At 39.4% G+C, this 23,644-nt stretch overlaps 1 protein-coding gene across 10 annotated transcripts in view; it reads left to right on the top strand.

Moving 5' to 3' along the window:
* Nucleotides 1–23,644, top strand: part of PLCH2 (phospholipase C eta 2) — an 84,119-nt gene that overhangs the window by 22,235 nt on the left and 38,240 nt on the right. Inside the window, exon 1 of one of the 10 annotated variants that reach the window (XM_040651281.2) lies at nucleotides 15,616–15,921. The exons of the other annotated variants lie outside the window; for them this stretch is intronic. Coding sequence (XP_040507215.1) covers nucleotides 15,879–15,921 — 43 coding nt within the window. The 5' untranslated portion in view covers nucleotides 15,616–15,878. Of the gene's footprint in view, nucleotides 1–15,615; nucleotides 15,922–23,644 lie in introns of those variants that run through there. 10 annotated transcript variants of the gene reach the window in all.

Here is a 23,644-nt window from a genome sequence, read left to right as displayed (position 1 = left end):
TTTAGCTGCCAGTGACAGTTTAGGGGATAGTATTTTGTTAAAATCTTATCATCACACTGTCATTCAAAAGCTCTTTTATCTCTAAGTAGGCATGTTTTATTAATTATGGCCATAGTATCCTGATGAATAGGAAGACTTAAGTAAATGAAAATCCATTCCGCTTACTGGAAATGAAATATGAACTGCTTCAGGGAAATAGTAATGCTGAAGATACAGCAATACATAATTGTGTGAAATTTGCTTACCTACAGAGCAGTTTCATTAGCTACAGACATGGAAGTGTACTTTGCAGTCTTCGCTGATAGAAGGAACGTTGGCTTTTAAATTAGAGGGACTGCACCATCGTGCAGTGCACGGTACTTTACATACCATTTCATAATGTCATTAATTCTTATCTGGCATAGAAAACTTTATGCTAATTGACACAGAGTTCTCATGTACCTGCACTCTCTCAGTGATTATACAGTAGTTTTGCTCCTGTAGATTATGCTGATCAGTTTTGATTGTGTAGTCACTCATCTTTGCCTGGGTTACATAGTACATTTATGCCACTATCAGCCATTTAAATCATACATATATTCTCCAGTGTTGTGTTTTTGTGGCTCTATATGTGCATATTTCAATTGTATGTTTTGTGCCAAAGTATATTTGCATAGAGGATGATGTTACTTGTATCTTCTGTTTAAGGATAATTCTATCGCATCTTTAATGATGGTTATAACGTTTCAGATATTGTGTGTGATGAGCAATTTTAAGTAGATAATTAGTCAAGTAAATGACTGACAAGTAAATTACAGCTAACACATGGAATACATCTAACTATTAAAAGCACCTGCAGGCATTCAGGTGCTGTATAATGCCAAGTCCTCAGAAAATATAAAATGAGGAGATCAGAGTTTATTCTAAGCTCTGCTGAACATGCATTTACTGTTTTGCAGGTTGTAGCACTGTGTTCTTTCTGTGTCCACAAAAAGTGACCTTAGGGACATTTTTCCAGAGCAACTGTTCTATTCTTGTGTTTTCTTCTCTCTATGGGCTTTATGTAACATTTCCTACTCTTCTAGCATCCATTTGCCACAGTGTTATTGCAATTCTTAAAATTAATCCTCAAGTGAGAGAGTATTTTTGTTGACAGTCCACATACCAGATGTTAGATTCCACAGATAACTTACAGACAAGTAGGATAGGGATAAAGCCTGTATTCTTCGTGCTGTGTACCATAGCCATGATGGCTTATAAATATAATTATGGTATCAGAGTGATTTTGCTGATAAATAACGCCAGAAAGTCTATGCCGGGTTCTTTACGGTCTGGTTTAAACCCTGATTGTATTTCCTACAGTGAGTCCACGTAACTTGACTAATTGTGCTGTGTGCAGTTTGGTGTTCAGTTCTCAGTAAAACTTGTTAACTGATTTCACGTAACATCCAAGCTATGCAGGTTTCCATCTTGGATTGGAACTAATAAGTTCTGATCCACTTGTAAGTCAGAGGTTTGAGTGAGATGTATGGTGGCATGGGAGTGCTGAAAATGGACAGAGGAATGAGCATGTACATGGGGTATGCTGCAGTCGAAGAATCCTTACATCATTATTATGTTATGCCATATTTTAATGACTGAGACTGATCAAAAAGTTAAGAAGCAAACAAAAAAAACAACTCACATGGAACAGTCACATGGATTTCTACAGCAACATCCATTCAGTGTGATAAAGGAGGTTATAAAATTTGTACAATATATGTAACTGCCAGTAGAAAATGATTTATTTGTAGAAATTTTGTTAAGGAAAATTTCTGAGAGGAAGAATGCTGCCCTTGCCATGTGTCTGTTCTGCTACAGGACTGTTTGCATCAATTGGGGGAGCTTGGAATTGTGGTGTGCTGATTGTTGTCACAGACTTCTAAAAGGTAACAGTTCAACTTGTTTGGTGTAGATCAGGAGATTTACATCTGCATCTCAAGAAAAGGACAGAATATGAAGATAATGAGTACAGTTAGTAGACTTAAACTGACTTGCTGGATCTGTAAGTGCAGTGAAGCTCTTAATGCATCAGTGGCGTGAAAGTAGTGCTGCCAAGATTGACTTACCTACATGGAAGAAGAAAGAAAAATTGCTTCTCTGTATAATGCTGGTAGGGAATTTAACATGCTTTCCAGTGATCAGATAAATATCTGATGAGGCACCAGAGACTGCCCAAGGAATCGACATAGCTGGTATTATCCACAAGTACTTGTTTTAGTGTAATCATATAAGGCGTGTAAGAATGAAAGTAATTTCCCTTACCCTTCCCTTTACGACATAAGGACACTTTCTTCATCCTTTGATCTGTTAGGGAAATTTTGGTTCGTTTCAGATTCATTCAAATTTTGGTCTAACAAGCTTTAATTGACTGTTCCAGGGATATGCCTCAGGGCTGTCTTATGTAAAGATGCAGACTAATGCAGTGTAGTGTTCACTTTCTGCACTTTCCAAATACATTGTTTTGAAATACAGATTTGCAGATACATTTTAATGCAGATTCTTCTTGCCTGAAGCAGCAGTAAGATCTCTGCATAACAGAAACTATAAATTATTTGCACGTGTTTATAAATGCATGATGTCTCATAATGCACTACTAGGACTGACAAAGTTTAGACTTTTTACAAGACGTAGTTGTGTGGTTGGTTTCACTAGCTGAATGCTGCAAGGGACTGTCAGTGTCTTTAGAATAGGCTTGCAAGTATAGAAAAATAGGATGGACTCAGAAGCTTCCTTGAACAGCAACATTTTTCAACTTTAATTTTTCAAGCTTTGTATTTTCAAATTGCATCAGTTATTTTAACCAGAACATCATATTTGTTAATGGGAATTGTCAGTTTTCACCAGAAATACATTAACAATTCATTTGTGGACTTCAGCCACAGTTAAGAATGATTAAAAAAAAAAATAGTGAAGATCTTTTGATGGCCTTTGCTTCTACTGGCGTACTTCATTTAAGCTTTCATTCTTTCTCTGTATTTCCTCCATGAATTTCCTGGACAAGCTGCTGTTTAGCCATTCGTGTTCATAGAAGTTTAGTTCTAGGTCTTTTTAAAAAATAAAACCCTGCTGGGGTCAAACCTGATAGTAAAGCTTTGATGCATGCTGCTGTAGCACATCGTTCAAAGTTTAGTCCCCCACAGTTCTCTCCCCTAAGAGGAATCTCTTTATTTATTCATATATTATTTAGCTGGTGATTTGAGTAACAGATGTGTATAGGGGGGCGTTAATAATTTATTACCAAGAGGGAACAAACCATGATCTGTGGATAGTGAGGGCAGACTAAATTTGCTGGGTTGTTGGGAGTGCAGACTGCTCTTAAACGAGAAGGATTTTGGTCACCTTTAGGGATGCTCAGCTCCCTGGTGAACAAAGCCTGGGGCCCTGGGGTACGCACGGCAGAGCAGGCATGTTGGGTGCAGAGCGTTGCTGTGAACGGTGCTGCTGCGTGCAATTCAGCAGTGGTATGTAGAGATATGTATGTTGGAGACATATTTGCACTGAACTCCTGTGTGACATTAAAACTTAGAGCATCTCTGTGATAATTGTAGGACAACACTAATGCTTACAATGTGATGAGACCTGAACTGATGCCTGTTGAACCCTCTTCTTTGCACTGTTGGGTTTTGATTTGAGATTATGCAGATGCTTCTGTCTCCAGCGAGGACATACCTGAAAAGACTGTTTATTGTTGACATCCTCAGTGAAATCTGAAGGTAGATCCAACACGCAACAGGGCTTTGTAGTGAAAATCTGAACTAGAGATGACCAGAGAGACTTGAATGAAACCATTTACTTTACATCTATAAGCTTCACCAAACATGAAAATTTACAGAAAGTTAGATTTTCTTGTTTTTCATTTCAAATTAAAATTCAAATTAAAATGACATTTCAGACCAAAAGCAGCTGCTACATGTTGTTACCAGGATATTCTTTTATGTCAAGTTTGTGAATGCAAAGCAGGCTGTAGTCAGCCCACAGGGTTTATCCTCTTCAAAAGGCTAGCCTCACTCAAAGGTTGTAAAAGTGCCATGGGAAACTCTACATATTCCCATTCATAGCATAAAAAATATGCTTGCCTGTGGGGTGGTTGTAGGTTTGTGTGAGGTGCCAGGGAAAGCTGCGCTGCTGCGAGGTGCTGTATGAAAGCTCATGGCAGTACTGCATGTAAAGCAGATGAGGAGTAAAACTACTCCTAGTATGTATTTCACTTGGGTTAGGTGCAATATAGTGTATAAACCTAGTTGAAAGCATCTCACAGGCTTCAGAACATTAATGATGCTTTAAGGTATAAAATTGCTGTCATCTGTTTTACACATGGCAAACTGAGTTACTTAGCCTAATGCTCTTCATACTTTACTCTTCCTCTGGAATAGCTCTTCGGCTCGGGAACTGGGAGAGGAGTGGGACTTCAGGTGGCACAGTTGTGCTTGTTGTATTACTTATTTTACCCCTCTGAAGTTGGTTTGTTCTGAAAAGGATCTACAACACAATAATGTTTTAATATATAGCTTCTAGTGTAGAGGTGGTGTGTGTGGTTAATGCAAAGTTAGCAGGGCAAAAGCAGATTCCACGTTTCTTTTCCAAGTCTGGAGCTACTGCAAGAACTGTTGGAATGTTCTCCTTCCTCTGTGTTCTTCAGCAGCCTCAGCATCCTGTATTTTCCTTTTCCTAAATTTTTAGAGATCTCTGTTTGGAAGTGATGCTCACTGTCCTTTGAGAACCCATTGCAGCAGTGGGTCACTGTTACTCTGCCTAGCATGCTATGTATCATGATGAGCACCATTAAGTGCAGTCAAATTTAAACCAAAATTGAGGACATTAAACTTCTTCCTGTCAAAGCTGCTGCTGCATGGTCAAAGCTATAGGACGAGTTGGCTGTGCACAAAGTCTGGAGAGAAAAAAATATGTTCTCATTCTGTCATTCAACATGATAAAATGCCACACTCCACGGCAGCGTCTGTTTGTTGTGCTGCTGCACAAAGTTATTAATATTTTTCAGTACTTTTCCCTGTCAGTGACTCTTGGGAGCAAGATTAGAGAGAGTTCCTTTTGTCTTCTGAGATATTCTTGAGTTTATACAAGGAAATAAATATCTCTATACAACGAAATAAATATTTCCTTCAACATGTATGCCTCCTCCAAACAGACATGAAGATAAAAGGCTCAGACAGAATTTTGTGACTAAGTTCTCAGCAGATCGAGTAACTTAGAAGGCTGATAATAGAACACAAAGGTTTGGAAGGCCAAAATGCACTGTGTGACTGGCTGTTGTGGGGAGGTGACCTTACTAGGTCTGGTGACCGCTCAGTGCCTTTGAGATTTGGGTAACAGCAGGAACTGACATTTGCTGGCAGCCTGAAGATGGGAGCCCCAGACTGGGTCTGGCCGTGCTGCCTTCATTTTCTCCATCCAGAAAGCCTTCAGGGCGTGGGCACCATGGTCAGGTGCTGACCCCCATGAGGGGCATCTTGAAGAACCATAGGTAAGCATGAGCTACGTGCCGCATGCTGTACACTATGCAGACAAGAACTGCCAGACCCTCAGAACTGTTGCCCGGGGAAATGAGTTGAAAAGTTATTTACTGCTAATACAGTTTTAATCTGCTTGAATGCTGTAATTTACATTTTACCCTTTTAATTGATGTGAATGTTGCTTGCCACTTAAGAGTACCTGCAAAGAGCAATCTTCGTATAGCTTGGTTTTATTTTTAAAGATTTTATTTCTGCTTCTGGAGATAAGGAAGTAATATTTTGTGTATTAACAGAAGGTTGGGTTTTATTAATAAAAAACAAATACCAAAATGTCATTTTAAATTCTGCTTTAATGGCAGTATATGTATTTAAAATCAGCATTGCTCTATGTAATTCTTCAGAATTAGAATTAGTACTGTAATACTGTATCTGTGTGTTTGCGTATAATACAGCAGTTATTAATTGTAGTGGCTCCTGTTAGGAATACTTACCTATTGGAAACTGACAAAGGACACGATGCTGTCTCTGAGCAGGGCACAGTGGACACCTGAGGACCAACCACCACGCAGGAGAACACGCTGTGTGCAGGGAGCTGGACGCCTCACAGCTCCTTTGTGGCAGCACAGTGGGGGTGACCTGTAAAACAGAACGATCTGTGACTTGGTAGGCAAGCTCCAGTGGAAGATGTTTTGGAGCTACTTCTGGATGGCGGGGCAAATGAACACAATTACTTTGGATAAAATGTACTTTACGTTTTGTGGTAATAGTCTGAACAACAGCTAGGAGCACAGGGGAAAGAACAGTGAAATAGTTTTCTGGTGTAAAACAGAGCTTAAGATGTTAACTGTGTAACTCAGCTTAAGCTCCACATCCATCTGCATCTTGCAGAGAAACCTAATTTTTTAAATCTCCACAGGCTTCTCAGAGGCAGAAGATGCTAATTTTAGAAATGTGGCAGCTCGTCTTCCTCCCCACCCCCTTCCATTTGCTGCCAGAATGTTTAACAATCCAGTAAACAAGCTGTAGGGAAAAAAAATAAAAGGGAGAAAACTCTAGAGCTTAGGTTATTGGCCCCTTCTTGATGGCATTTCTGCGGAAGGGTCTGTTTCCCACTCCTCTCATAGGTCTCCAGTTTGAAACCTGTTTAAAAATAGAGCAGAAACAGTTGACAGCAAAAAAGAGCATTTAAAGGTGGAGTACCCAGGATTTGCTATTTCCCTTCAGTGACCTCTTTAATTGTGCTCCATTATTCAGGGTAATTTAAGTTAAAACATTGCAGAAACAATGTTTGGAAGTAAAGAAACAAGCTCTACATTTTCAGGTAGGATTTGGATATCTTATTTTGGATGTTCATTCATACTCTCTCTCTCCAGAATTTGCAGCCTCGTCCCCGTAGGATCTATTGAACTATGTATTTCTATTTCTGTGATACCAGAGTGTGCTGAGGCTTTTTGCTCAAAGTCCCTCCCTCTGTTACAAGTAGTTGTAGATGTTATCTTTGCTGAATTTTTCTTATTTTTTTTTTTTCAGTGGGTATGAAACTTTTAATTCAAGAATACCCAGTGCCAAGTACCCAAAGTTCCCTTTGACTCACAGACCTCCTCCTGCTTTGGGATACCTGCTTTACTCTAACCACTCTCGTGGGCAATTGAAGTTATACAAGCATAGACAAAAGAAAGCTATATATTTAAAATTAGGTATTATTTGTTACTTCCGAATATTTTAATGACTAAGGGCTTTTTTGTTTGACCTGTGCAAGGCATACATGCATTTACTGTATGGGCAGGTTTTGTATTTAAGTAGAAAGTGCAGGACTGTGAAGCATTCATTACATTCAGAACACGTGGATGATAAATCTGCTCATATTTAACACACATCGTAATTTTAAACACCCTCAAGTGTCTGGAAAGTTTAACAAAGCATGAATGTTTTACCTTCTTAGTGCTTCTACAAAGCAGTGCATTTCTCTTTTTCAGTTTGCTTGGAGAAATTGAGCTGAGTGCAACACAGCTACTTTTATATGTGTACACATGTTGTCTTCCATTATTAATTTGTAATTGAGGCCACCTCACTGTGCATTTTTTCAGCACATCACAGCTGAACTGCTCGAAAACTGTTCAGAAATTCAGGTCATAGGTGTGATGGAATGAATTACAAATTTTGATGCTGCAAAGAAAATTAGCTCAGAATAGATTCGGCTTCCAAATACTGCTTATTGAACACACATTTTGTATCTGCTGTGTGTTCTGTCTGCTTTCTTTTCTGAAAAATAAGAAGATGAACTTGTTCTGTTGTTGCCCCATTCCTGACTTTGGTCCCCGGCGTGTGACGAAGATGCAATCTATTTTGAAGTCTTTTAGTTGCTTATAAGGACAATTCATATGTTTCTGGCAGTCATTATCCTTTTTTGGTTGTGGTTGCTTTGCTCCTTCTCCACGGCACTGAAATAATGCTGACATTAGCTTCTTAGGATACGGAGCTTTGCAGCTAATAGGCTGCTAGGGTAAAAGTATGTCAAAAGCAGTAATGCAGGCAGGCACAGTGAAGGGAGCTGTAAACATGTTCTATTCCATTACCACCAGAATAAAAATGAAGTAAAGAAATTGGGTTGGGCTGCATTCAAGCAAGAATCTCGATGCATTTATATTTTAAGTGGAGAAAAAGGATTATGTGGAGAAATGAAGGTATCTGAGGTCATTTACTGTTAATCTGTGAGCTATCTCAAAGCATTGTGTGAATGCATCTGTAATAACCAGGCCCACAGTGTAGCAGCTGAGATTTAGTTCCTCACTGGGGAAGACAGAGAGGTGTGGCTGGAAGGAAGCAGCAGCAGAGCTGCTGGGAAGGGCAGCTATCCTCACATTAGCGGCACAACCAGGAATAAAACCTAATTTCCTGTTCAGTGTTGTGTATACTCAAAGGCACACTTTCACAGCAGCATAGAATGTGTGGGAAATCAGTCCTTTCAGGTATGCATATGTCCCTGAGCTGTTTCTCAGACTGCAGTTGGTTTTTGATGGTGAATACAGTCCCGTTGTGCACTAAGATCAAAGATACCTACCCCACAAGTGTGCGTACATACCTCTTCCGCTTTAAGACTGTATTTGAAAGGTGTGACTGTGGCAGTAGATGAAGTTGCTTCTGAAGTAATGATTTCTTTGTACTACTTATGCTGTTCCTCACCCTTTAGATTTGAAGAACAAGCCATAAGCCAATGGGGAGACAGTCAAACAATTCCAAGTTTGTGGGTATCAGTGTTACAATTCTGAAGTCGCTAATGTAGCTGTCACAGCGAAGTTTGACTTGGTTTTCATTAAAGTGTATTTGAATTTCAGTTGATGTAGCTTTTAAAAGAGTATATGAGAGTTCATTTGCCTGGTAACTGAATACTTTGCAATTTGCCTATAGGCGGGAGCTTAAAAATCTCTACTTTAAAGTGAGATGGATTTTTAAATTATTTGCATTCCCAGATACGGGTAGGTGGCTAATGCAATCTTCAAAAGTTTTAGATTATGAAGTCCTTGTAAAATAAATGGGAAGTAGAGTGTCTTCCTGTGTCTCAAAGTTAGTGCTTAGGTATATGTGTACTGGCATGAATCTCTTTTATGACCTGGCAGAGAAACTAAGTGGCTAATATGGTGTGGAAGGTGACAGCATGAAGACTGCCCATCTCCCTCAAGTCTGTAGTTGAAGCTGAATGATGGGTATCTGCCTCTTGTGACTTAGAAACGCCATCACCCCACCTCCAGGATAGCACGAGTGATTCTTCTATGAACAGTGGAAGTGTTGCTGTGTGTGCATTTTGCCTTGGCTGTAACTTCACGTAGGGACTTCTTTCTGGGTGAATTAAAATATTTCACTTTCCTTTTTTTTTTTTTCCTCATCAAATATGGACTTCAGGAATACCACAGGTAGGGTCATACTTCAAACACAACTCCTTCCCACTGTCTGATTCCTAAAGGCAGGTCGAGGTTTGCCTGGGAACTGTTTATACAGACTCAGTGCATTTTAGAAACACCTATGGCTGGAGATGAGGCATATGCATAGTCACACCCAAAGGTTGTTTTTTGTTGTTGAATATGGGCCAGTTGTAGTTTGTCAGATATTTAATGATGCTTCATTGAAAGTGATTGTACAGCAAGACATAACACATTTGACTTTTTAATTACAAAACTGGAAAGGATGTCTAAACACAAAGAGGAAGAACAAGTCACAGGGTTTTTTTTGTTTTTTGTTTTCTCTTAATGTCTTTAAAGTAAGTAGCTCACATTCCAGTGGAAAACAGCCTGAGCCTTCTATCTGCTTGCAGCTGGCACTCGAGCAGCTGTAAATTTTCATCTCCTGCAAAAAGTGTAAACGTTTTTGCTCAAACCAGGTGGAGCAGATGATTGTGTCTCTCACTTCCACATTCTTACTCATAACTCTGAAAACACGTTGGAGACTTGTTTATAGGACACCACAGGAAATGGAAATGCATCATATAGGCTTATGGATATGTGTGTTGTTGAGGTTGTAACACTGTGGAGTATGTTTTTCAACAAAGTGGTTGAGAATTGATCTGTTCTGGCTCATTGTGGTTGGCAACTTCAGTTCTTAAGGCTTTCTAAGACCCTGAGAGTTACTTGAACCTGCTCTTTTCCTTCTTTCTCCCTTGGTTAAGATAATAAGTTAACTGATAGAGATTTACTTGGAAAAATACAAATTCACCAAAAACCCTGAATGGCCAAGTTGATTTGTGGATCTTTGAAGAAAATCTGCCAATGAAGTGATTAAGTTCCTCTCTTCTTGGAATTAGAAGAGGAACTAAACAATAGAAGAAGCTATGTTTGCCATTTATTCAGAACGTGCTGTAGTGAAAAAAAAACTAAAACAGCTCAGGCAGGACAGCCTTCCCACTGCTCTGTTGCTGTCCTTTCTACCGAGATTTTACCTCTTGAACTCTGAAACATAGGAATGCAGTACATTTGAAAGGGCAGAACAGTAAACCCACCATAGCTACTGTTGAAAGTGAGCCTTGCTGTCAGTACCAATTATGGAAAGATTGTGCATTAGGTTAGTAGTTCATTTTCTTACCTGGAAACACCAGCTAGTCTCAAACCCACAGAAACACAGCATCAGTAATTTGTATTCCTATCTAGCTCTAGTGTTGTGCTGTTGATGATTAAGATATAGTGTAAATTATGATAGTAAGATTATATTCTTTATCTAGGAAACCTCCTTTGCTGATAGAATTCTAACCCTGCTAGCTGCTCACGTAGTATTTCTCCACTCTGTCTCAGCATTTCACTTCAGCTTGTGCTTTCATCCTTTGCATTTCCTCTGCAGTATCTGTTTGCCTCTGATGGCCCAGCCAGGGGTGCTGAGGAGCTGCTGGAGGCTGCCTGGTTACTGTAACGTTGTCACTTTACTACTGAAAGTGTGGATAATGCAGGGTTTTACTACTGTCTGAAAGTCACTGGCTAGCAGTAAGCCACATAGGCTCGAGAAACATTTTGTAGCGATGCTTTTTACCAGAGAATCCTATAGGTTTCTAGGATCTGTGGGCAGGAGGTGCAGTCTTTGTGTGCCTCTGTTATTCTACGTATACTATAACAGGAATGTAAAGTTCTGATTTTATAGGTTTTCGGTGGTGTTTGATTAAACTCTTGCATTTCACATTCGTCTGGGACGTAGCAGAATGTTACGCAGAGTTTGCCGCAGCACAACACCTGCTAAGGATCTGCAGGGCAGCAGAGGTCCAGCTTCCCCAGCTGCTGCCCTGCGGTTAAGGATGGAGTGCTTCTCAGAATGTTGTTTAATTAATCAATAATGAGAATAGCCTGAACTTGTGCAGTTTTTTTTAATCAGTAAAAAAAACCCAAACAAACCAGACTGCAGGAAAATGATAGCGAGGACTGAACATGATAAAACTTGAAAATTTGTTTGATTTAATGTTAGTAGAACTTTCCATTCAAGAACACGTATAATAACACTATTTCAACATTTGGAGTTAAAAAATGTTTTTGTTTGTTTGTTTCCCGAGGCCATACCCTGTTCTTTTTAGCATGGAAGGTTAGTTCATAAGAGTACTGTGCTATTATTGTACTATTGAGCTATTATAATACAAGAATAACTCGAAAGTAGGAAAGAGTCTGTGAATTGAGCAAAAGTGTAATCTAAAAATGAAAGTTGCAGTAATTTGTATCGTGTTTTCCAGGAGTCAGCTTTGTCAAAGTGGGGTCGGTGGCTTTGAAGATGCAGTGCGTTTGTAACCAATGCATTTGTCTTAGGCTATGGATGCTTTTAGGAAACAGTGCTTTTTTTTCTGCCGAAAGGCACAACAAGCAGGAAAAACTATGTGACCTACTTCTATGCAAAGTTGAACATAACAGCAGAAGTTTCTAGATTGGGTATTTCAGTGGTCAGTGCCCTTTAAAAGTGGTACTAAAATAGCACAAAACAAAAGTATAGGTTTTGCAGCACTCAAGCCATGATGATTACATTTTGGTGTGTGCACAAGCTGTTCAAAACCTTTGATTTGGTTCTGATAGAAATGTGCAGAGCACCGCATCGTGCCCTTAGCAGCCTGCTCCCTGACATCGAGGAGAATGAGGGAAACTGCAAATCAAATCTGTTCCAGATTAAGAACAAGTAGGGAATGATTTAAAAAAAAAATAATACTGTTGCCTTACCAATAGTGCCAGAGGGGGAAGATTATTACCTGTAAAGAACTAATATAGGACATGAAATGAATGGGTATTTGGCAAGCTGGCGGATACTGGTTGTTTTTTTTTTAGGCTTGCTGTTCTCAGAAACTGTAAAGAATAGATGGTTAGTACAACAAAATCAAGGAGAACCTGTTTTCCAAAATAAAAAAATTAAAAAAGAAAAGAAAAAGGGGAGGAAACTACTTCAGCACCGAATTGTGCAACACCATGGCATCATCAGCTGTGAGGCTGGAATTGCTCTGCTGTGTGTTGGTGAACTTACTGTTGACTCAGTAATGCATGTATAGAAGGATTCCATAGTTTGCTGATCTGATTGTGTCAGTCTTTGTAACTGTCTGTAAGCATTTGGCAATAAAACCTTTACTTGAAACATCCCAACTCTTCATATGTAAAAAGAATGGTGATTTTGTTCTGTGTCTTAGCCACCTGCTGTTTCTTCTGTGGTAAAGTACATTCGTAACTATGGGAACAAAAACTTAAGAACTCTGACACCCACATGTGTTGAAGTTGATTTATGGAAGGCCTTGAAGTGATGCTATGAATTGTGCTATATGGAACTCTGGCGTGGAGTTTGATGGCTTTCACTGAGAGCTGAGTATTATGCTGACAGAAGTTATGTAGAAGATCCTTGATCTTGTGGATGTAACTAACTTCTCTTTGTCTTAATTGCACTATAACGTGCTGCATTTTCCAGCTACTTTGCTTGTGCCCAGACGTGGTCACCCTGGGCTGGGCAGTCACATCTGCCTTCTGCTTCTGCCATGCTAGCAGTGTGCTTTCCATATCCAAGTGCACTGACCTTTCCTTGTCATGTTGGCACTTCTGGATGTGAAAGCCGTTTTTTCCTGGCTTCTCATATAGATATCTCTTGTTTTATAGTTCATCTTAGTTACTGTGATATCATCTTTAGTGGTAAAATACTTTTGTCTTTGTGATAATATAATATGTGCTTATTTTAATGGAAAAATGTGGAGGTATTGTGAATGCATTCAAATTTTTTCTGATGTTTGCTCTGTGACTCTGTTTTTACTGCTTAGCAAAAACCTCCCGCAGATGAAGCATTTTCTTAAATAGGCATTATATTCAAAATCAGGATTCAGTTATTGAAGTCCCACATTTGGATAGTTAACTTTTAATTAAAAAAAAAAATTGGCAATGTGACAAACGTTGATTAAAATTGAGTGCCTTATCAGTGAATGAGGTTTTTTTTTTAAGTGAGATATTTTGTAACATTTGTTGGAGGGTGTTGGAAGATAATTCATGTGAATCAGACCAGAATTTCATCACATTTGTTCTCTTATCAATGGATGTTGATTGATAGTCATCATTCATTTTCAAGCTGGCTTTCTTGTGGACTTCAAATATAATTGTCACATTGAAATCTGTTTGCTTTGAAAGATAAGTGCTTATTTTCTTGGCATTTTGTTTTGAGTAATATCATTTCCATTACTGAAAAACAGCTTCCCTCATGAGCACAGGAGAATTGAATGTGATGCCCCTCATAAATGTTTTTTACCTATGGAAAACACTGAAGGAAGGGTAGATCCTGAGAGGATTTGATGCGTGCATTTGGAATATAAACAGCTGCTGCACATATTTTGCCTTTAAAATATTCCAATCTAATCTAGTTTTTGACTTGCTTTTCCTGAGGATTGACGTATTTTAATAGCAAATCACTTACCGGTGGATGATATCTGTGCTGCTTTCTGGGTAGAGACTTGCTGCTGTTTACCCTGCAGTAACTGGTGTGGTGTATCAGTAGTTAAGCAGACTCCATAAGAAATGATCATCTTTTTTCAAAGGCTTGGAGGACTGTCTGCCAAACCTCAACCTATTACTCAGCGTATGGTTTCTTTGTGTGTAAAATGTCATCATGATGATGGCTGCAGGTTCTTTGTGCCTTCTACCCCAGTGCATTAAGTCAGCCTGAGTTTGCATAGTGCAGTACAGCAGCAAGGGTCCTCAGCACTTGTCCTTATTAGCATGTATTAAAAAATGTGGCAGATACAATGGGAATTAAAACAAAAGTTGTTTGGAGTAAATACACAGTGCACCTGCCTCATGAGGCTCTTGGAATAAGTGCTCCTGAAGTGCACCTGAACTGAGTTGCTCAGGAGATGATATCTCAGGGGATATAGTTAGTGTTGGGGAAAAAAAAAAAAAGCAAGCAAACAGGATCGTGTTTTGCTGAAAATAGGCTTGGGCCAAATCCTCAAATCATGAGGTGCTTAGGACAATGGAATTCAGGCCTAAATGAAAGTAGGGTTTTCATGTCGGATCTTGTACAGTATTGATCTGTCTGGAATGCTGATGGGTGCCTAAGGTGTAAATATAAGATAACATCAAAACGTAGCAGGACAGTCTACTGTATCAACTGGAAACTATGAACAAGCCTTGATGTTTCTCATGTGGAAGGACTGAATCAGATAAGAGAGAAGTGAATGTAAAAGCAGTACACAGCAAATCAGGTTCTTCAATAACTTGAGATTAGAGCTTGAAATTGCTATAAGGCAGCACAGCAATGTAAAGGAGCAGAAATGAATTGACTTTGCTTGCTGTAGGCAGAAAGGGGAGATCGAGGCAGCAGTGTCTGTGAGGTCTATTTGAGGTGAAGGGCTGCAGGGTTCTGCGGCAGACTGCAACACATTTGGACAGAGTACTCTCATACGTTCCTTGCTCCCACTCATCAGTTTTTCTTACTTAAAGAAAACTATTTTTTCTGTTTGTTTGCCAATCTTGTTTACTTAGATTTCAGGTTCTGAGACGCACAAATTTTCTTACTCTGTATATTTCAATGGCATATAGTACAGACAGGAGCTATTTGTTTGGGATCTCTAGGCAGCACTGTCATACTAAGTTGCTGAAATTCTCTGGAATCTAGGCAGACCTGAAGGCATTACACTCTTGTGTATTGTATTTTGGGACACCACGTACACTAATGTGCATTGTTTGTGAGCCATTTTTCATAATTCTGCATTAATCTTTTCCTGCAAATTCAGGAGGGAAATACATTTTCTTGCTAAGAAAAGGAATTGGAAGTCCAAAAACAACAGCTTGGATATTTTTAATCAGTAACTGTAGACTTAATTTCTCAACCAAAACAAACATGGGAAGATAACCTTAGCAGTATGCAGGATGCTGTATGAACACGGGCAGCCCTGATATCAAAGTAGCTTTTTTTTTTTTTTTTTTTTAATGAATTAGCACCCCATTAATGTTTGTTGCCTACTGAATGAAAATCATCCCTCGGGATGACAAGTGGATTATCCTTCTACTTATTTCCTAACATCCATAAGCATTTCTGTGAGTTCTTTCTTGAAGGAGGGGGCACAAAACACATGCTTACATCCTGCCTGAGAGCGAGGAAACAAAGAGTTAATAAAAGATTATCCCAGGTGGCTGAACACTTGAGTTGCAGTGAAAGGCTGGTAACATTCATTTAGCTCCTGTGCTGGTTTCTACCTGTCAGCAGCTCCTGATACACTGCTGTACAGAGAATAAAAAATGAACTCAGACCAGAAGCAGCAAGCATCCTTAGGAACTTCTTGATGTTGCATTAAAGACCCACCTGCAATGTTATTTTTTATTATTTAGAAGAGGCTTTTGAAATATCAGTGATGTGCATATGGTCTTTGCTTCTTCCTCTGGTGTTTTGTTCACTTGATTCTCTCACTGGAATATGGATGATACAAGCACCATTAAATGCCTCAGCCCAGATAAAGGTAAGAAGAAACATTATTTTAACCACCTTAATATCACCTTAAGCCACTTCTATAGTGAGTTAGATTACAGAGAAAAATAGAGTTTAGAGAGCTTTTTTTGGTGGCTTATTTTGCTATTCAAACTTAAACCCTTAAAACAAATACGTAGCAGTTTCTTAAGGCAGCGTTTGCTGTTCCATACCTTTGCCTCCTATTACCTCCAAACCTTGAATAATGCATGTATTTCGAATGGCTGCTTCTTCCTGCATGAGTGCAAGGGAGGTACCAGGTATATTTATGTCCCTTTTCTGCTCACTTAAGTAGCAAGCTGTCACCATAAAGAAAGGCTTTCTATTTTTAGCCATAGACCTTCTGCTACCCACAGTAGAAGAGAAAAAAGAGGCTCAGTGCTGTTGTGAGTCAACTGTATTGTTTTATGGTTTCTTTTAATATGTGATTTGCTTATAATTAGATACAGTTTCCTTACACCCATTAAATGAGTGCACAGAAACTGTTTGGGTTCACTGTCCCTAGTGGAGTTACACCAGAGGTAAGTTCAGCACCCCAATCCTCTCTGTGAACTGCCTCAACCTTTTCTTACTGTGCTGCAAAAGTTATCTGCAACTCGAAAATGGATGTAATACCTCTGGTTTCTTAAGAAATTACAGCAATTCAAGACCAGCTCTCAAAAACACCGCTTTTATTTTTCTAAAGCTTTATCTTCTTGTTAATTTATTTAGGCTCCACATCCTTAACTATGATACATTTTAATTGAGTCAAATACCTGCTTGCTTGTCTGTGGGCATTTTGTGTTCTGTGCCTATTAGGCATGTGGCTTATACAGTAGTTACGCAACAAGAGGAATGGCTTACGTGTGCTCAGTGGCTCTGTGCTGTTCTATCAGCACCTTCATGTCAGTGGGAAAGCAGATCAGTAGCTCTGCTTCTGTGTGTGTTCAGCTAGCAGAATACTTTGTGACGTGTTCATGAATATCCTGCTGTATCCGCTGAAGGAGACACTCACTGAAGTTTGCTTTTCTTTTAGAGCATTTGCTCAAAAATTCATATCTGTATTAAGACTTTCACTAAGTAAAACATAGTCTTTATAGTCTTTAGAGCTAATTTGATGCTAAGGTGGTGGGAGCACACCTGATATCCTTTAATTCTGTTTTGACTCCTCCATTTATTATTACTTTCATACCAGCATAAGCTAAATTGATGCTATTTGCTCAGGAGGTGAGAAATGGTGATGCAGGCAGGCGTGGCTGTACCCGCTCAGACACTCATCACTGAAGCAAATACTTTTCCAATAACTGAAGAAGGATGTGAAAATGAAAGCAGATTGATTTGGAAGTCTCATTACACAGCAGAATTGTAATTAAAGTAAAAAGTCTATAGAATACCTCCTAGAAAATCTTCTGTTGTAAATCATAGAATCATAGAACGGCCTGGGTTGAAAAGGACCACAATGATCATCTAGTTTCAACCCCCTTGCTGTGTGCAGGGTTGCCAACCACCAGACCAGGCTGCCCAGAGCTACAAAAATAGAAATGGACTGTGTTTTTCTGCCTATTATGATTGCTTTAGCGATGATACACTTTAATAACAAAAATAATATAAGAACCAAAAAAATTTTTAGTCTGTGACAGCTTCAGTGGTTATGAGCGCCATGCAGATAATTCAGGTAAATAAGGAAAGACTTCCAGTATGGATCAGAAGAGTGGGAAAGTCTTAACCAATGCGTTACTTTGAGATGTGTAAAGAATTGTAGTGGTGACAGTGGCACACATTTAAGTGTTGTTTAGTATTCTGTGATGATTGTATGATTCTTTGAATAGTTATTTATATAGCAAAATGCTTGAAATGCATAGTAAGACTTGACTCAAGGGTTAATTCTCCTGTACCATTCAAGGATATTCACCAACTTCGTGTTTCTGCCAGATGGTGTCGTTCTAAGGCAGGTGGTGGAAGCATGCTGAAGAGAAATAGGATAACTTAAAAGTTCCATGAGCTGAAGGTACATGCAAGGCCGCTTAACAGGCTTTGTTTTTAAAGAATGATTACCTTCCTCCTCATTTGTGGTCTTGGAGGAAATGTGATTCTCCTCTCCCTCGAGTATAACATTGTGGTGATGCAGCAGGTCTTGTGAGCCTGCAATTGAATGCATGTATTTTTTTGCCACAGAAATGTGTTCACTGCACAAGAGTTGTTCAATAAAGAGGAAAAAAAATAGTCTATGTGTAACTATCTTTTTCTTGGTATGGTTTATTTTATCCAATTTATTTAGTGGAGGATATGATGAATGTCTAGCTTCTGAGAGGAAGGACATATCACTTTAAAGGTATGTTTAACTGCTGTGAACTCTTCTCTAATTTTAGGATTGCAAATAAGAATTGCTCTGAGAATATCACAATCTTGATATAAATCAAAAGCATTTTTTCTCTACGGTAAGACATTGAGTGAGTTGTTGTTATGGTTTGATATATATGCAATTTTCTTTCAGTGCTTTAGAAAGTCCCTAAACTATTGTTTTTATACTGCAATGGAAAAATGTGTCCTGCATAGTTCTTTGTATTTAAAAGGAATCTTAAAACCCAGAGGATTTCAGATCCCACTTGGCTGTGTAAAGCCGTTAAATTCAGCATGTTTTCTGACACCAAGGGCTGGAAGATGCTAATAAGAAACTTTCACAGAAAGTGACATTGCAAACTGTATCCAGAACTGAACACGTTGTTAATGGTGGCCCAGATGGCACAATGATTTAAGTAAGCATCAGGGTCTGGTATGGAGCTCAGGTGTCTTGAGAGAGAATGCTTTCACATGTGCTACTAAAGGCATTTTGTGTTACAGCTGCTTCCATGAGATTGGGTGAAACATTTAGCCAACAGCCTGAGGATAATCTGGTGTAGTGTGTTCTGTCTGTCAGGGTTCAGCACTCTGCCTGCTGTGTTGGGTTCTAATCTGGTGGGGAAGTTACCTCTACTCAGCCCCTGCCTCCACTTTGTGCGGGGCACAAGGAGGTGGCAGCACTGCTCTCTGCAGAGCTGAAGGCATTTGGAGGCAGAGAGCAGTGACGTTTTGTGGCATGACGTGGCCATAGAGAAAGAGCACATCTCCAGAGTTCAGCCTGCAAGCTGACTTCACCAGCCTTCAGATGCCTGCTGCCTGTTTTCTGGTTCTGAGCCCCAGAGGGAAGTGAATCTGGCACACTGCTTTCTTTCAAACTGGTGTGGATAGTGGAGACCATAGCAAAAAATATAACTGCTTTTTCCACAAGAGCCCAGAAGCAATTACTTTGCTTCCTATACGTTTTTGTAATTACTGAATTGAAGACTAAAAAAAGTATCAGGCAGTAAGCTCTATTGGCTTGCAGCCACTGATCTTACGATGGACTTCAGCTCACCAGCCTGTGCTTACTGTGCATCCGTACATACTGGATTTAATCTTGTCTTCTGGGAATTACAGCAGGTGGCTCCTGCTTGAAGACAAAACATAATTATGATCATCTTTCAGGCTAGCAAACAGACTTGCAGTTAGCTTCTAAGGTTTACAGATGCTAGGTTCTATGGAGTGATGTATTTTTGAGAGGAAGATGAGAAACTGATGAATCAATATGCTTTCTAAGTAATTCTGTCACAAATGTTTGGAAAAAAAAAGTACTGCAACACAAAAATCAGTAACAAAAAACAACTTCAACTTAATTGGGGTGGAACTTGAAGCAGAGATCTCACATAAAAGAGCATTTGCTTTATTTAGCCTGTAGAAGAACACAGCCTATGCACTGCAGTAACAGGCGCTACTGGAAATGTCAGTGCACTGCATTGCTCTCAAATCGTGTTTCTGTCTTTGCTGCTCAGCGCATCGTGCTCTCTTCTGTTCAGAACACATGCTGAACTGATATTGTAAACTGTGGCATACCTTCAGATAACAATGATTTCTTCAGCTGTTCATTTCAGTTCCACAAACAGTCACCAATTAAAATGTTAACAAGGCACGAACATGAGCTAGGTGTTTTCTTACAAGGCAGGAACATAGAAAGTGCTCAGTGATACTGATGGGTATCTTCCCCCAGCCTGCCATCATCTCCCTTTCGGTGTTTATGACCAGTGCCACTTGACAGATGGTAAAGCGCTGAAAGATCTTTAGATCTTTATATATAAAGAGTTTAAGATCTTACTTCTGTAATTGTATGGGGTTATTTTCTTGTAATTGTTGGAAATAAGGTTCACCTTAGATAAACATTTACAATCTATCTCCAGAAGAAACTTGAAATCTTTGTTTTATGGTGACATTTGCCTATACATATGCAAAATGTCATTGTTGCAGCTTTATGAGTAAAAAGAATCAAATAGTTCTTAAAACTTCTTACTGAAGATAAAATGGAAATTGAATTTCCGTTCCAAAAATGCTAGCAGGATTCTGAGTAGAATTTATAGGATATTACGATATTTTAATCACTATAGGCAACAACTACAGCAATAGTTCAAAAATGCTACATGTTTTAAATGGAAGAAGATTAATAATATTTCTACTGTTCACTGATAAAATGTGACACAAAATCTTAATTCATTAAGAATCAGTCCTACTTGAAGACGCAAATCACAAAGGCTAATTCTCATTTAATTGAAGTAATTGCATCAATTTTTTCTGATGAGCTCAAGGGAGCTAAGCGTCGTGGAAGGAGATTGCCTCATTGTTAGGATTACATTGGTGCTGTTGGTAGCAGGCCCCAGTTCCGTAAATATTGATTCACGTGGATAAAGTAATTGAAGAGATTTCAGGATCAGTTCATTTTAATAATGCATTGGAAAGCCCTGGAAGTGATCATGTTTGAGGTTTCTTAGCTGAAGCAGCTGTCTCACAGCTTGTCCTCTGTGGCTTCCAGTGCTGAAAGATGCGCCACTATGTGCTGTGTGACAGCCACTGGTGCCGCTCCCAGAGGTGTCAGTGGCCTTGCAAATTGATGCATACTGAACAGAGTTGTATTTCTCTAACACTTAATAACTTGAGTTGGTTCAGGGCCACTGCAGTAATATTCGGCTTTGAAGCACGGTGAGTGAGAAGCAGAAGCTGGTAAACAGTGCTGCTCCCACCTGCCATGAGCACGCTGCCGGCTGTAATCTGCCTGAGGATTACTGTGCTCAGAGCTGTGGCCAGATGGCCCTCATGTCTGCAGGAGGCTGTAGCCGAGTCCGTGCCAAAGGTCAGTGGGGTTGTTGTGTTAGAATTAAGGAAAAGGCAGCTTACGTGCTGCTGGGATAATGTTGTGGTCCAGCTGGTGCTCTGGCCTTCTGCAACACACATTGCTGGTTGGGTGACTGCAGGAAGTTGGGTTATAGCTCGGTGTGGATCTCATGTTTTTCCTTCTGTGGAAGATAGCGGAACCTTTCAAAAGGGATTGCTGTAGTGAATTCTCACTATAACTAATGCAGGCTTCAGTTGCCAGACAAAAATAGGAATTATAGCAGATATTGTCTATGATTCTGTCAGCAAATGCTTGCTGTATCCCTCTTCTCAGGGAACACTCATGTTGTTCCATGCAGGTGCAGCACTAAAAGAGTACACGGTTACAGAAACCCAAAAGCAAATGGATCCAGCTGAAGGAAAACTGAAACTGAGTTTGTAGGTCTTGCTGTCTAGATCATGCTGCTTGTAGACCATTACGAAGCAGTATTCTTACGGGGAAAAGAAGAAGAAGGAAAAAAAAAAAAGAAGGAACATAAATAATGCATTTAGCAGCATTGAAAGAGCTTCATAACTTCAGCTCAAGGGAAGATTGCTGTGCTCCTGCTGTTCATGTATCTTGTGTTCTGAGCCTGTACTGTTATTCAGATGTATTTCTAAACTGTACTAAATGATGTGCATTCCAGCCAGTTGTATGCTTTTATTATTTTGCTTTTGAAGCATCTCAGCATTTAGTGCTTCAAATGATAGAGACAGGTTTACTAATTTATATGAAGTCTGTAGGCAGTGGTATCTTATGCAGAGATATCTAAGATATAGTGGTAGCTGTAATTTCTGGGCCTTTTGACTGCTGTTTACAGCTGAAAGTACAAAGGCAAGGAGAAAAGTGGGGGAGAGAGACAGTGCAGATAATGGCTGTGTGCCAGCTGACATCAAAACCTTTTGTTTCCTCCTTTTATCTTATTACTTGTACTGTAGGTTGGCAATCATTTTCTTTTTATTCTGCAGCCGTTAGGAGCAAGATTTCCATGTGTGGGAAATAGGAAATAGTGATACCTGTATTAGCATTCGTGTATGTGTCAGTAATTGCTGCCCATGGCTTTCTAAGTATTGTAGAATCAGCCTTGTGCATGAGGTTAGTTTGTTAATCTGATAAAGTGGGTCTGTAGTGTGAAGTGTGTTCATGCAAGGATAAACAGAGTGCATCTCTGTGAAGTGACAAATCTAATCCTAGAGGATTTATAGACCTGTTTTAGTACCAGCTCTGTAACGCTCAATGTTCTGGTAGCTAATTTATTGAAAATATTGTTTGAAAACTAGTTCACTGTGTCCACCTGAAATATTGTCTGTGCTGACGTCAGCTGGAGTGTGGTTGTGTCTGAGCGCTGTTATGTGACACAAAAACTTCTTGCTATGCTGAGAGCTGAATCTACCTCTTGTATGACTTCTCTTCTGTTTTATGCTTGAACCTTGATGTACAGGAGGCACAAGAGGGATCAGAATCTGGGCTAGCTATTAAAATTTCTTACACTCAAATTTTTAGTTTTTTCTCTTTTACTAAGGGCTTTATCTGTTTCCCTTTGCGTTAAATAACATTTTTAGCACTTTTCCCTTGCTTCAGCATTAGAACATGCATTGGAAATGAATCCACCCAGCCTGATGGGTTGCATTAATCACCAACCCATTTGCCTCAGGAGGATCTTCCTTTTACTCACTTCTCTCTTCCAAACCATATGTGCTGTGTTCCTGTATCTTCTGCAAGATGTTCTTTCTCTGTGTGATGCAGTCTGACTTCTCTGCCCCTTTGTGGCAGTGAACATGTTCTTTGACAAGACCTTTGACATTCCAGCATTGTTCTTTATGTCTTCTGAATCCCACATTTAGAACAGCCACAGGGCAGCCTGCAGACTCAAATACTGTTCAGTTTTAAATCTTTTTGAGCCATGAAAAGCCTTTGGTACACCTGGAGAATAATAACTGCTTTTGAGTGCCATGGGAGGAAGTCTTTAATCTGCACGTTCGGTCAGGTGAGCAAGGTTTTTCTGAGGATGTCAAGTGGGGCAAGAATAGAAACCCATTTCAATAGGCTTATATCCTAAGTACTTAGCTCAGTAGCTTAAGAGTTGGGAGAGGGATTAAGTCACGTTTAACCCTTTGCTATTTTCTGCTTCTTTCCCCCACAGTTACCTAGTATCTAACCACAATCAGTAAGTAGAAGGGCTTTTTAAAAAAATGTTACTTTTCTCTATTTGTGATCATTAGGCCTGAAGGATGGAGAGATGTCAACTGAAAGGATCTGAATTAACCTCTTCTTGGTGGTCTTAGAATATATATCTGACTTCAACTTGAACACTTGGAGAATTCCTCTTTTTTGGTATTATAAAGACCAGGAATTTCTCTGTACTAAAATGAAAACAAATCCATATGCAAAGTCTGGCTTGTGCAGAATTCTAGTTCTCAATTATGAGATTGATATATTGGCATTTTTGGTTTGCCGCAGAAGTTACCTTAACTCTGTCTCCTTATAGTTGAGGACCTTAGAGTTCAGCTGTGTCTCCTCC

This window comes from Gallus gallus, chromosome 21, assembly GCF_016699485.2.
Source record: "Gallus gallus isolate bGalGal1 chromosome 21, bGalGal1.mat.broiler.GRCg7b, whole genome shotgun sequence".
NCBI classification, from domain to species: Eukaryota; Metazoa; Chordata; class Aves; order Galliformes; family Phasianidae; genus Gallus; species Gallus gallus.
The sequence above is the reverse complement of the archived record's forward strand: the minus strand, read 5'-3'. Positions and strand labels throughout refer to the sequence as shown.